We start from the raw sequence: 12621 nt of genomic DNA on the forward strand, positions 1-12621 counted from the left end.
GGTGCCGCAGCCCGCACCCAAGCAGGACGGCGGCGGGGCGGGGCGGGGGCGGGGCCGGGGGCGGAGGGGCGGGGCCAGCGCTCCCCCCCGCGCCGCTGGTGCTACAACAGCGTGATTTCCCCGAAGTGACGTTGCCGGCGGCAGCCAATGGGAGGCGCGGCCGCCCCCCGCGGCGCCGCTGATTGGCTGAGACGCCGCCGGGCCCGGGGCGGCGGGGAATCCCGGGCGCCGCCGCGTTATACCCGAGGGCGCGGCCCGCGGGCGGCAGAGGCGGGTCGGCGGGCAACAGGGGTGGACGGCTCGGCTCGGCTCGGCTCGGCTCGGCTCGGTGAGTCGCGGTGTGTCCCGTCCCGTCGCTTTGCACAGCCGCGGGGGCACGGCACGGCACGGCACGGCACGGCACGGCTGTGTTCGCCGCGAGGGCACAGCGGCGGTTTGCACCGTGCCGAGGCGGTTTAGGGACACCGGGGTGCATCGCGGCGGCAGCCGTCGGGTGGGCACCGGGCATCCCTTCTCCGGCGGGCAGCGGTCGCGGGTCCTTACCGAAGCCACCCGAGGGGACGGGGCGGGATGTCCCCCGCCGCACCGGCGGGGCCGGGTGTAGCCGGACGCGGCTGCTGGAGGCTCCGCGCCGCCGCTGAGCGGGTCCCGCAGCGCCGAGCCCCGGGGCCGGATCCCGCAGCCTTGGCTTGAGCTCCCCTCCCCGGGGCGGGCGCTCACCGGAGCCCTTGTCCCGCCGCCACCGCCGAGCGCTTTGGTGGTGAAAGTTAGAAATGTATTGTTTCGGAAATCTTGGGCTGCCTGTCTTGAAAAAACGGCGCAAACAGGAAATTATTTCTGCAGAGGAAGGGCCGGGAGGGCTGCGCGGCGGGGCCGGCTCCTGCGCGGCCGCAGCGCCGGGCGCGGTTGTGCCGGGGCCGGGCGCGTTGTTAATTGGGGATCGTCCCCCCCGTTCCTTGCGCAATTTAATTAATAATAAACTCTTACAGCAGGCGCCCGTGCAGTTAGTGACTCTCTGCGGCCGCGGGGGGGGGGGGTCCCGCACCGGTCCCTGCGGGGAGACCCGCACCCACTCCTTGGAAAAGTGGGTGATGGGGGTGGGCTCCCCCCGGCCCCCTCCCCTGCCCCACGCAGCACGGGCCGAGCCCCCGCCATCCGCCCACCCCCAGGATTCAAAACTTGAGAGGCTTTTTTAGTGCTGGCCGGGCCGAGCGGGAAGCATTGCCCCCTCCCTCCCCCCAGCAGGTGGAAGATACTGAAAGAGAACTAAACCCCTGGAAAAGTCGCTTTGGTCGCATCGGTCGCGTTAGCGGTAACGCTCGGGGCGCAGAGGGGAAGGGAGGGGTGACATTGCAGAATGGTTAAAATAGTGATGGGATTTTTGCTGACCTGTTGTTTGTTTCACAGACAACATGCCAGTGTCAAGAATGCGCATGAGGCCCTGGTTGGAAATGCAGATTAATTCCAATCAAATACCAGGACTGATATGGATTAACAAGGTGAGGGTTCTTTATTACTGTTGTTGTTATTCTTCTTATTTCTGGGTCATCAACCATCCTTATTAGATTACACGAGTCAAGATCACAGAGGGCAGAAGAACGTGGAGAAAACTTGCAAGCATTATGTTTAAAACCCAACTGTTTTTGTTTTAGAAAAAGTAGCTCTGGTTGGCACACAAAGTAGCAGTTCTGTTTTTTTCCTGGGAAAATTCGCAGCAGGGAAATGATGAATTACAATAAAAGCAGTCTGAATGGGATGGAGAACCAAGAAAACTCCCACATCTCCTTTAGCTCCTGCTGCCCGCTTGAGCCAAATCACCTCCTGTCCCAGTTAAGTAGCTACCTCCAGTTACTCTCCCAGTTGCTCCCAGTTTTAAGATTTGGCCAGAAAGAAACATAGTATTTTTTGGTTGGGAAGGCACCCCCTGCTCCTGCAGCACAGGCAGATCACTGGGCTTATTGAACCAGGGCTCTGTCTCTGAGGCTTCCACATCCATCCCAAGGTGATATTTAAGCTGGGACATGTTTTTCTTAGGATTCCTGCAAGATCTTATGCACAACTTTGTAAAGGGATTCTCTACCAAAGTGTACCTAGAAAATATGCTGTAGTTTATTACATACTAATAGATTAGATGCAATGTGATGCAAAATGATTCTGGGATAAAATTGGCACTGCAGCTTACTTCTACTGTACTGTACCATGTGTGGGTTTTTTTTTTTTCCCAGTTTCAGAAATTATAAAAAACCTTAAATACCTTGAGCAAAAGAGATGGAACAATGGATGTTTAATTAAGATATAGAGCAGAGGGTTTGTAAAATTTCTGAGCTGCTACTGAGAATTCTTTGGCTAAATCCATCGTTCCAAACTGGCATGTGATGCTTCTTTTTTAATTCAAATCTCTATTGGTTTAACTACAGGATAAGATGATGTTTCAAATCCCATGGAAGCACGCAGCGAAGCATGGCTGGGACATGGAGAAAGACGCCTGCCTCTTCCGGAGCTGGGCCATTCATACAGGTGTGTGCTGGCTTTATGTTTCCATAAGTCCCATGAATATCTCAGACAAGGCTTTTTTTTGGTCTTGATTTACACCCCAGGTGGTTTTATCAACTACTAGTGTCTATGTCAGAGAAACTAGAAAAATGAATTTTTTGGGGGTGGGAAGAACTAGCACTGAAAAATCTAAATACTCACCCCATCTCTTATTTATAGGAAGATATAAAGTAGGTGAGAAAGACCCTGATCCGAAAACCTGGAAGGCAAACTTCCGCTGTGCTATGAATTCACTGCCCGACATCGAAGAAGTGAAGGATAAAAGCATCAACAAAGGCTCCAGTGCTGTCAGGGTTTACAGGATGCTGCCGCCCCTGACAAAGGATCAGAAGAAAGGTAAGCCCACAGCAATCCAGCTGGGGTTACACAGCTGCTGCTCTTAAACACCCCTTAAATTTCCGGCTCTGCGTAGGCAGGGGTATAACAGACCTGTTGGTAGCACTGGTGCTACTGGGGTTAGTCACTGGTTATTGCCATTGGTAATGGTTTGGACAAATGGTTCATTTTATCCCAGATTCTCCAGATGTGCCTAAAGGCATCATCAGGAAGCGATCAGGAGCTGCTGGTGGTGACAGCAGTTGCAGAGCTTGACCAGGACTCAGAGCTGCAAGAGCTCGCCCAAAATGTCAGCCAGGCAGCCCTTTCTAACATTCACCTTATTTTTATTTAACAGAAAGGAAGTCAAAGTCTTCAAGAGAAGCAAGAAACAGGAGCAAGAGAAAGGTATGTGTCTGTAGAGGCAGCTGAAGAAGCTAGAGGTTTTGGTGGTTTTTGTGCTTAATTTTTTGCATGTGGGAACTTGTGTGCTCTTAGACAAGTCTTTCATGCTTTGCCCTTATTTTTGTAGCCATATGAAGACATGAGGACGGAAGAGTCAGCAGAAAGACTAACCAACACTCCTCTGCCAGATGACCACAGTGGCTACACTGTTCATGACTACACGGGGCAGGAAGTGGAGGTTGAGAGCACATCCATCACCTTAGGTGAGACTCAGTTTTAGCTCTCCGAGCAGAGTGGGAAGTGCCGCCTGTGCTAAACCCACAATCTCTGCGCCAAAAGACAAAGAGGACTCTTGGGGCTGGGCCCGGCTGTGGCATCAGACGGGCAGGGAGGAAATAGAGGTGGTTGTGTCTCTCGTGAGTGCCAACTCCTGGTGCATCCCACAGACCTCTCGTCGTGCGAGGTGAGCGGCTCCCTGACCGACTGGAGGCCGCCGATGGAGATCACCATGGCTGACAGCACCAACGACCTCTACCAGCTCCAGGTGTCTCCCCTAGCTTCATCCTCAGAAGGTGGGTATTTCTTTTTTCCTACCCTGGTCTTTCATTGGTCTGTTGGTTGGAAGCAAGGCAGTGGGATAAAAGAATGCCTGGGGGATCAAGAGAAACAAGAGTTGTCTTGTAGAAAAAAAAAAAAAAAAACAAAACAGCTTCCACTTGATGGATTTTGGATGGCTGGAGCTACCAAAGCAGCCAGGTTACAGAAGGGCACGTGCCACCTGCAGAAGTAGCTGCTCGTGGGTGAAAGGCTCCAAAATGCCATGTACTTTGCACATGGGGGCAAAGGGGCAGGCTTCGTCTCACAGGCTCAACGTGGTGGCACGGACAGATCAGCCTGTAAAAAAGGGAGAGATTTCTGAGCTGGGAGGGTGGGATGGGGGGTTTCCGAGGCAGCTGGAAGGAGACGATGCCAGAAGCAGGACAGAGTTGGGTACAGTAGTGACAGTGGAGGAAACCGCGCTTCCCAGAGGGGGAAAAAGGAATTAACGTGGACGTATCAGAGTGGTTCTTCACTTGGGGTGCAAATCATCTTCATCCCGCATACCAAGCAGGCTCTGCTTTGGGGAGTCTTGGGGAGGCGTTGGGGCTGGCTGGGGCCGTGCACCCCAAGATGGGGTTGTTGGAGAGTATCTGAGATGAAGGGCTGGGGGGTGTCTGGGCCATGGAGCTGCTGATGGGCCTCCCCGCCTCAAACCCATGAGCCCCTCCTCGGTGTCATCCGTGGGGTGGGGGGGGAAGTCAAAGGTGGTGGTGGTGCGTGACAAGAGGATATGAAGCGGGTTGCGTGGTGAAGAAGCAGAAGTGAGGGCTAACGTGCAAAAAGTTGACGTCTATGTTTTCTTCTTTTTTTTTTTCCACATGCTTTCTAAACAGTCACAGATGAAGATGAAGAGGAAATGAATTCGGACATTTTTAAGGTAAAACCAGCCCTTCTGGTCAGAATAAAGTTGGCCAAAGTTGCTGCTTGCACCAAGAGAGGAAGGGAAGCAGCTATCTGATCCAGTCCTCCATGAGCTGAACATACGCTTATGTAATCCAAGACCCTTAATTTAATGAGGAAGCCTGAAAAATTAAATATAAAAGCAGGCTACTTTGCAAACCTGAGCTGGAGAGGACACAGCCATGGAAATAGTTTACTCTTCATGTGAAAGTCAGAGGAAGCTATTGGGTACTGCTAGAAGTAGAGGTGGCTGTTTTAGAGTCTGCAGATATTCTCTAGGCTTTATTTTGCCCTTCTCTACACTTCTGACATGTATGGTGCTTAATCTGTATTTGCAGACATGTCACGCTCATCCCACTGATAAGACTTTAATCACCGAAGGTGCTCTGGCCCTCCCTGTTTTTCATTAACTTTTTTTTTTTAACTGGGAGTAAAACGAGTTTTATATAATTTAGCATGAGAAGATATAATTTGATCTTTTTAGCTTACCTGTCTTCTAGTTAAGGGAAAGGAATAAAGTTGTACTCACAGAAAGAAGGAGCAGGTTTTACCATCTCCTTATTCTCTTACAGCTGCTTGAACCAGCCCAGGACTGGCACGCCACCAGCGTCGGGGGGAAAGGCTTTCTCACCAACGAGCCGGGCACGCAGACCATGTGCAGCACTTACAGCTACAAGGAGCAGGATGGGGAGATCGACACGACTTCGGGTACAGCCTCTTCCGTTACCACTGACGGTCAAGGACAATGCAGACGAGGGGTTTTGTGCAAGACACTAATTGGGAGGGAGCAAGTAGATAGAGGAGTTCACACAGCCCTGTGTTTTGAGATTTCTGTGTGGCTTGTCAAGAGTCTGTAAGGAATTCATTCATAAAAGAAAAAGGAGAAAAATGCCTCCAGTAAGAGTATACTACTGATTTGTCTTAGGGTTATACACATGTAAACTATGCCAGCTTTCAGGAACTGCTTGCAATGTAACTGAAGAATTTCCACTAGCAATAGCTTAAATAGGACAGTTTAATAGAGAGTGTTTAGAGTATTTTAGCAAAATATTAGTCTAAGGTATTTACATCTGAGGAATCTTTAAATTTTTGACATATTTTTATATATATACACACACATATACATACACTATTTTGCTCTTGCTGTGTGTGATTCAGTGCTCATTCTTGTTTTGTTTTGTCTAGGAGAGCTGGAGTTCAGGTTCTTCGACCAGAAAAGCAGCCTAGACTTCTCCTGGCTGGAGACAGTGAGACCTAGCATGCAAGTCATTCCCTGTGGCTTGTAAACCCCCGGCTTCTTCTGACCATGAACTGCTCTGATGTAAAAACTTTTGACAAGCCTGAAGAGAATGGAGGAAATTGTTTGTTACTGACCAAACAAAGAAAGTAGCTTTTATATTCCGTTTTAACTTTTAGGCCTGGAAAAGTTAGCAAGAAAAACTCCATTATAAATTAAAAAAAAAAAAAAGACTCCCATCTCAGTAGTAGGAGTCCTGGCACTGAAGATGCTCAGCTGCAGCACGCCCCTCGTCAGCGCTCGGCGGTGAAGCTTTAGCTGGAGGGTCGCTGATGTGCTGTGGGCTCTGCCCTGGCAGGGTACGGCTGAAGGGGGACTGTGCCGGAGGCCTGGGGAGAGGCTGTTGTCGTCCTCCCGCATGAGACAGGACGAGCACTTTACCCACGGAGTGCTGAGGGGAGACGCTGCAAATGAGTCTCTTGCCTGTTAGTTTTGGTTGCTGCTTACCTGTGCAACACTGGTGACATTGAGCTTAATGACTGTCATTGTACTTAGAAAAATTGCACTAATTGGCCTTCTCGTCTTTGATTGACTCTATCACATAGCTCATCTTTCAGATCTTTAAACTGTGTAAATAGTTTAGACCAATAAAATGTGAAAATTCAGTTTAGGCTTCGCTTCCACATAGTACAGTTACCCAGATCCACTCATAGGATGTTATCTGCTCGCAGGCATGCCCTATCTAGTTCCACATCATAGCTGAAGAGATGCTGCATGAAACAATTTTTGCACTGATAGGGGCAGAGCTCTTTATTTATGCCATGCCTTTCTGAGACCCCTTCTAGCACTCTACCAGGATACCTACAGTACTGTATGCAGCAAGCTGGAACACCCCACCGACCCGCCCCGGGGCCGCGTGTGCAGGAGAGCGCAGGATGGAAGAGGTTCTAGTTCGTGTGTAATACATAGAAATCAAATCACTAAGCTGTAATAGACTTATTTTCTTGTACATTTTATTTTTGTATATAATGTGTTGTATATTTGTTTTAATAAAAACATTTTATATATGACGTGTTTACTTTTTCTCATGGGAGAGTTCTGCGAATGCATTCCAGATTCCTTGAAAATACCCAAACAGCTGTGCTGTTGACAGAGACAGTTGGAGGATTTTTTTTCATGAGTCATGAAAGCGGAGAGAATTTAGCTCCCCTTTTCCACCTCCCCTCTGCTCAGGGCAGCTGACGGGTGGAATCCTGCTTGTCCCGGGAAGGGACGCCCAGGTTCTGTGCACATGTGGGGTAGTTGGTGTGTATCTGCCATCATCTGCAAGTCAGACCTGACTTAGAGCAGGGTTGCAGGCTACACTATTAGAAAAACCCCTGCACCACGTCCCTGCTGTGGGTGTCCCTATCAGCAGTGCTGTTGGCTTCTGTGAGAAGATTGGCAGTGAAGAATATCTCAGGTTTGCCTAAAAAGAAAACACATGGACAATGCAGAAGGTGAGGGGGAAAGCAAGCTGGTTTTCCCCCGTATATTGAACTCATTTGCCCTACTCTCAGGCTGGAAAGGTCTGATGTGTTACTGCATCGTCTAGGGCGGGAGACAAGAGCCAAGCGTGACTGATGCAATGTGTCTCCAGCTGCAGCCACCAGCATCTGACACCGCCTGGAAAACCCCTGCGCTGAACAAAGCTGTGCCGTGAGGGCCCTTGGGGAATAACTTCATTCACCGAGCGAGGGTGGACCAAGGAGAATATCAGGCTGCGGGAGAGGAAGACCCAACCCAAAGGGCTAGAACAAAGCGGACGTTTCCTACCGCCCTTGGCGCAGGCTCTGCTGCGACTCGGATTGCAGACACATGGGGACAGATGTGGGGTTTACCGAGGGAAAAGGGACAAAAGCAGTGTCCTGGGAAGCAGGTGGTGGAGGGTGTCAGATCCAGCACAACCTGGGCATGGCCCAGCAAGGTGGATGGGCAGCCCAGGGAGGGAGAGGCTGGGCAGGGCTACAGCAGTGCCTGTTAGTCATTAACTGGCCCTATCTCTAGGGCAAGCCAAAGCAGGCAGCTGCAGGCAACACCAGGCAGAGAGCAGCTTCCAAGGGCTCATGCTGGCTCTGTGGAGGTGGCAGCCTGGAGGGTGATGACCTTGCTGTCCTCACGCAGTGGTCACACTCCTTGGCATGGCATCTGGCCTGAGGGGCCACCTCCTGGGAAGGGATCCATCCAGCCGAGACCCCCCCGGGTACCAGGGCTGCCTCGGATCACACCCACCCAAAACCCTGCACAGCAACCAGATGCAGACCTAGAGCAGGAATATTTTGTGCATGAGCACCCACCAGATCAGATTTGTGCCCCAGCAAGCAGCAGCTACTACCAGGGAAAGAGTGTGGGGCTGCTGGGTCTAGAGCCACCTCTGTGCACCCAGGAAGGGGCACCAGCTCAGTGTCACCGGCACAACCAGAGGAAATCACATAGAATCATTCAGGTTGGAAAAGACCCTTGGGATCATCGAGTCCAACCCTCAGCCCGACTCTACAAAGTTCTCCCCTACACCACATCCCCCAACAGCTCATCCAAACGGCCCTTAAACACACCCAGGGATGGTGACTCCACCCCCTCCCTGGGCAGCCTATTCCACTCTCTGACCACTCTCAAAATCAATTTTGTTTAGGAACTTGTTACACACAGCGGGCAGGGTGTGGGAGAGAGAAGGGAAACTTTTCATGATGCAAACAGTGCTAAAAATAAGGTAGAGATTAATCTGCCTATTCATGCATTAAAAGGAGCGAGTTTTTCACAGTTATACTCAGATACTAATAAACAGCACTTAAATTTTCACAGATAAAAGGCTTGACCAAGATTTGAGGACAGGAGAAAACAGCAGCTAGTGCCTCCCAGCCAGGGACCACAGACACGCTCCGAGTGTGTGTTCACCAGGACAGGGGAGATGCTTTCCCGAGCCACCTGCCAAGGGACCTGTGTGACCAACCACACGTGAGGTATTTTGCCAGTGAAAAGTGGTGAAGTCCCATGACAGGGTGGAATTTATCCATCCAATTGCTTCACTGGCTGAATAACTGCCAAATTCAAAGTATTTTGTTGTTGTTTTGAACAATTTGGGAGGGGAAAATAAAGCAGAGTCGAGCTCTCCAGCGCAGGAGGCTGTGACTTGCCGAAGCCCAGCAGAGACCCAGAGGCTGCTGTGCTGCATCGATGCCTGACTGGCTCCTCCATCACCTCCAGGGCAGGTGGGATTTGTAGAAGCAACATTTATTCTCTCAGTGCAAACCTAAGGAGACCTTTAGGCTGCTCGTACCCACAGGAGCATCATGAGCACTTCAGGATAAACCTCCTGCATAAGCTATGCGATGAAAATAGTTCTAAAACCTTGACACTGAATTCGTCTGAACTTGCCTGTCCTAATCAAACTCTTCATAAAGCCAGTAAACTTCAGCTGGCTTTCCTGTGTTGGAATGAGAGTTGCTTTCACCTTTAATATGCACACAGCTACATTCAGCTGGGAAGTAATTACATACCAAGAGAGCAGGTCATTGAGGAGAGCTCACCCTTGCCAAACCCAGACAAAGCAATAAAAAGAGTTTTTATGGGCAGGGCTCGAAGGGCAAACAGCTCTTTCTTATGCTATGAACCTTGCATGACAGTGAGAAAGATCGACAGGCAATGCAACTGTTGTAAAAGTAAAGAGAGATCACCTCTCTGTGGTGGAAAACAAAAAGTAGTAGTTGTATAATCAGTGGTCGTTTGGGCAATGAATGGAGCTGATGCTGCAGCTTGGCAGGCTGCTCAGCAGAGCCTCTCCACCGCTTATCCCGTACTTAAACCATCACGGGCTGCAGCTGACTTGCAAACCTTGAAACCATTCAAAAACAAATCCAAATTTCTCCTGATTTAGTTTTAGAGCTTTAGGATGTCAACAGGACAAAGCCTCCCGAGAATAACTGACAGTCTCAGAAACAGTCCCGCAACCCGAACCTGGGAAAGCCCTACAGTGACTCCAGGCAGCAGCATCCTGCATCAAGGCAGCAGAAGACCTTGGATCATGCCGATAAAGATTTGCCATGCTGCAGAGGCGAGGATATCACACAGCTGTGAACTGCAGCTTTTCCTTGTGAAAACCCTTGCCCTATAAATAGAGTGGTTGCTTTTCCCCTAACCTTTGTCCAAATGGATTGTTAAAATGCGCTTCCATGATTAGAGGGAAACGTAACTTCCTCCCCTGTGGTCTGCTTAGCACACTGCTCATAATTTGATCACTCATTAGGAGCAACCTGCGAGCAGCTCGACACCACGCTGCCTGAAGGAGCCTTTCGCTCTGGGTTGCCCGGAGCGGTGGCACCTCGCGTGAGCTTTGCCCGCCAGGCAGCAGAGCCTGCAATTATGGTTTCACCTTTATTTGCCATGGTGATTGAATCCTGATAATTGGACACATTTCCAGGCAGTCACATGATTTACGGTATCACACCTACAAAGGATAGGAGTGCTTCAGACCAAAGGTATGAATTTATATCTGCAAAAAATAGTGGAATATTTGTTTGTGGTGCAAAGACAAACTATTGCTTAGATAGCAACTGAATGTCTTGGACTGCAAAAGTAATTTCTCTGCTGCTGTGCCGTTGTCCATTTCCCCCCCCCATGTCTGTACACACAACACAAGGAGGACAGAAACTTCTGCAGGACAGAAACCTCTCACAGAGGCTTGGGAGAGCCAAGGGAAGAAGTGTTTTCTGCAGAAAAGTCAGTTTTAGAGCTTAGATGGGAAAAAGCTTCCCTAGAAAGGGAGGGAAGTCACATTTTCATGGACAAATTGTACCTAAGTTGTGTTTTCTCCTACACCAAGAGCTTCAGTCCACTCCGCACCCTCTTCCACCGCAGCACCATGCGTCAGAGTTCCTTTTCCTCCCACATTTTTCCAGTATTTCTCTCACTCTCCCCATCCCTCCCCAGCCTTCCCATGCGCGAAAGAAACAATAAAAGTGCGTTTGTTCGTGCAGGCAGCATGGTGCATGTAGCTCAGGCTGCCTGCATGCTGTGTCCCTCCCCTCTAACCTTTGATCTTATCTGTTCTGATAACATTGGGATGCAAAGTCGGGCAGTGTGGTTCCCTGCCACGTTGGGCTGTGGGCGGCCACCCTGTCCCAGCACAGCTCTGGCGGAGATGGGAGCAGCTGGGAAGGGATGGAGAAAGCTTCCCATGGCCCTTTCCAGAGTTCAAACAAGAGCGTGGCATGCACTGCCACCGAGCTGAACGCTCAAAGGCCACACGAACCCAAGCCAGCAGAAGCCATAAATCACCTAAAACCTACAAAACCTCCTCATCCTGCTGGCAGACATGTCTGGTCACCAGCTGGATGTAAGCAGAGGTGTCAAAGCACAATAGTAAGGACTCAGGCACGGACAGTCATATGCTCGCTCCACTAACTGCCTTGACCAAGGTGAAGAGCAGTGCTGAATCACAGACAGCACGACAGGAGTCACAAGGAGGATGGGATCGCCAGGAAAAGCTGCAGCCACAGCACTAGGAGATGATGAGGGCCAGGGAGTGGGCCAGGGGTGCAGATCTCATCACCCACCTGTCCAAAACCACCACAGGCTGGGACCCCGGTGCCAAAAGTTACCAGGGTCTGCATGAGTACAAGGCAGTTAATCATCCCATAAGGCTGGTAAATGAGTCAGGACAAAGGCATGGATGGAACAGGCCCTGGGTAAGGGTTATCAGGAGATTTCTAGGCATAAGGGATCCAATCTGCAGGGAGCAAATGGGACAGCAGAGCCAGCCTCCCTCCCTGCCCTCTGAGAGCAGACATAAGTGGTCAGGCTCTCTTCAGCCTCTTCACCTTCAGGATGAGCCACCCCGCTCGTTTTGTTCACGATTCCTACAGAAGACTTTGAAGAGCCTGACAGTGGGTTCCCAGCTGGGTGCAGCCGCTGTCACCTGCCAGCGGAGCGGGGGACGTCAGGAAGGGTCAGGGGTGAGAGGCTGCCGCAGCCAGCCCAGCACAGACCTGCCTCTCACCGCTCCCCGGCGGCTCCTCAGCTGCCAGAAACCAGCGGGGAGGAGAAGGCTGAGCTGGTGGCACATCAGGTTGCCAGGTGGCTCTTCCCTGGCAAGCGGCACCCAACTCCCGGGCCAGTGCAGCAGCGATGCGCATCACTGGCACACCACGAGCATTATTTATACAACATGAGCATCCTGAGCAACGACTGCCGGTGCCTGCGCAGAGGACGCTCAGCTGTTGCAGGTGAACTCGTGACCTATTTCAGCACAGGAAATTTCACACTTCAGACAAGCACTCCTGCTTCTTGTGCGTTGCTGCCCATCACACAGCTGCGACACGCTACGCTGCGGGCACGTGGCCACAGCATCAAAGCACAGAAACGCTGGGGCAAGCCGAGATGCGTGCAGCAGCTCTGGGGATCTTCCAGGGGAATTCAACCTCGCACACGACTGCCTGAGCAGAAACAGCTGCCTCGCCAGCCACGGCCAGAGGGAAGGACTTTGTTTTCTCTGTTTGCATGGAGCAATGGTTAAAAATACAAAAGCAAGGGAGTGGTTAAAAGGCAGGTTTCACTGGGAGGAGCAGGGGGTAATG

General features: G+C 51.1%; 1 protein-coding gene across 2 annotated transcripts; it reads left to right on the top strand.

Moving 5' to 3' along the window:
- Positions 1-234: 234 nt before the first annotated feature.
- IRF1 (interferon regulatory factor 1) lies at positions 235-7080 on the top strand. 2 transcript variants are annotated; one of them, XM_074838502.1, is made up of 10 exons: positions 235-328; positions 1408-1499; positions 2418-2517; positions 2713-2889; positions 3227-3276; positions 3401-3536; positions 3720-3845; positions 4707-4750; positions 5346-5481; positions 5959-7080. In XM_074838502.1, exons 2-10 carry the CDS (start codon positions 1413-1415, stop codon positions 6057-6059), a joined length of 957 nt encoding a protein of 318 aa, XP_074694603.1. In that variant the 5' UTR covers positions 235-328; positions 1408-1412; the 3' UTR covers positions 6060-7080. The 2 variants fall into 2 exon arrangements, with proteins under 2 accessions (XP_074694603.1, XP_074694604.1); XM_074838503.1 differs by having other exon boundaries at positions 286-338.
- Positions 7081-12621: the final 5541 nt, after the last annotated feature.

The sequence above is a fragment of the Strix aluco genome, chromosome 13 (assembly GCF_031877795.1).
Source record: "Strix aluco isolate bStrAlu1 chromosome 13, bStrAlu1.hap1, whole genome shotgun sequence".
Taxonomy (NCBI): domain Eukaryota; kingdom Metazoa; phylum Chordata; class Aves; order Strigiformes; family Strigidae; genus Strix; species Strix aluco.

Coding starts and splice junctions, on each gene's coding strand:
- IRF1 (XM_074838502.1), top strand. CDS start 1,413: ATGCCAGTGTCAAGAATGCGCATGAGGCCCTGGTTGGAAATGCAGATT. Junction 3,537..3,719: donor GAGCACATCCATCACCTTAG/GTGAGACTCAGT, acceptor TGCATCCCACAG/ACCTCTCGTCGTGCGAGGTG. Junction 3,846..4,706: donor CCTAGCTTCATCCTCAGAAG/GTGGGTATTTCT, acceptor CTTTCTAAACAG/TCACAGATGAAGATGAAGAG.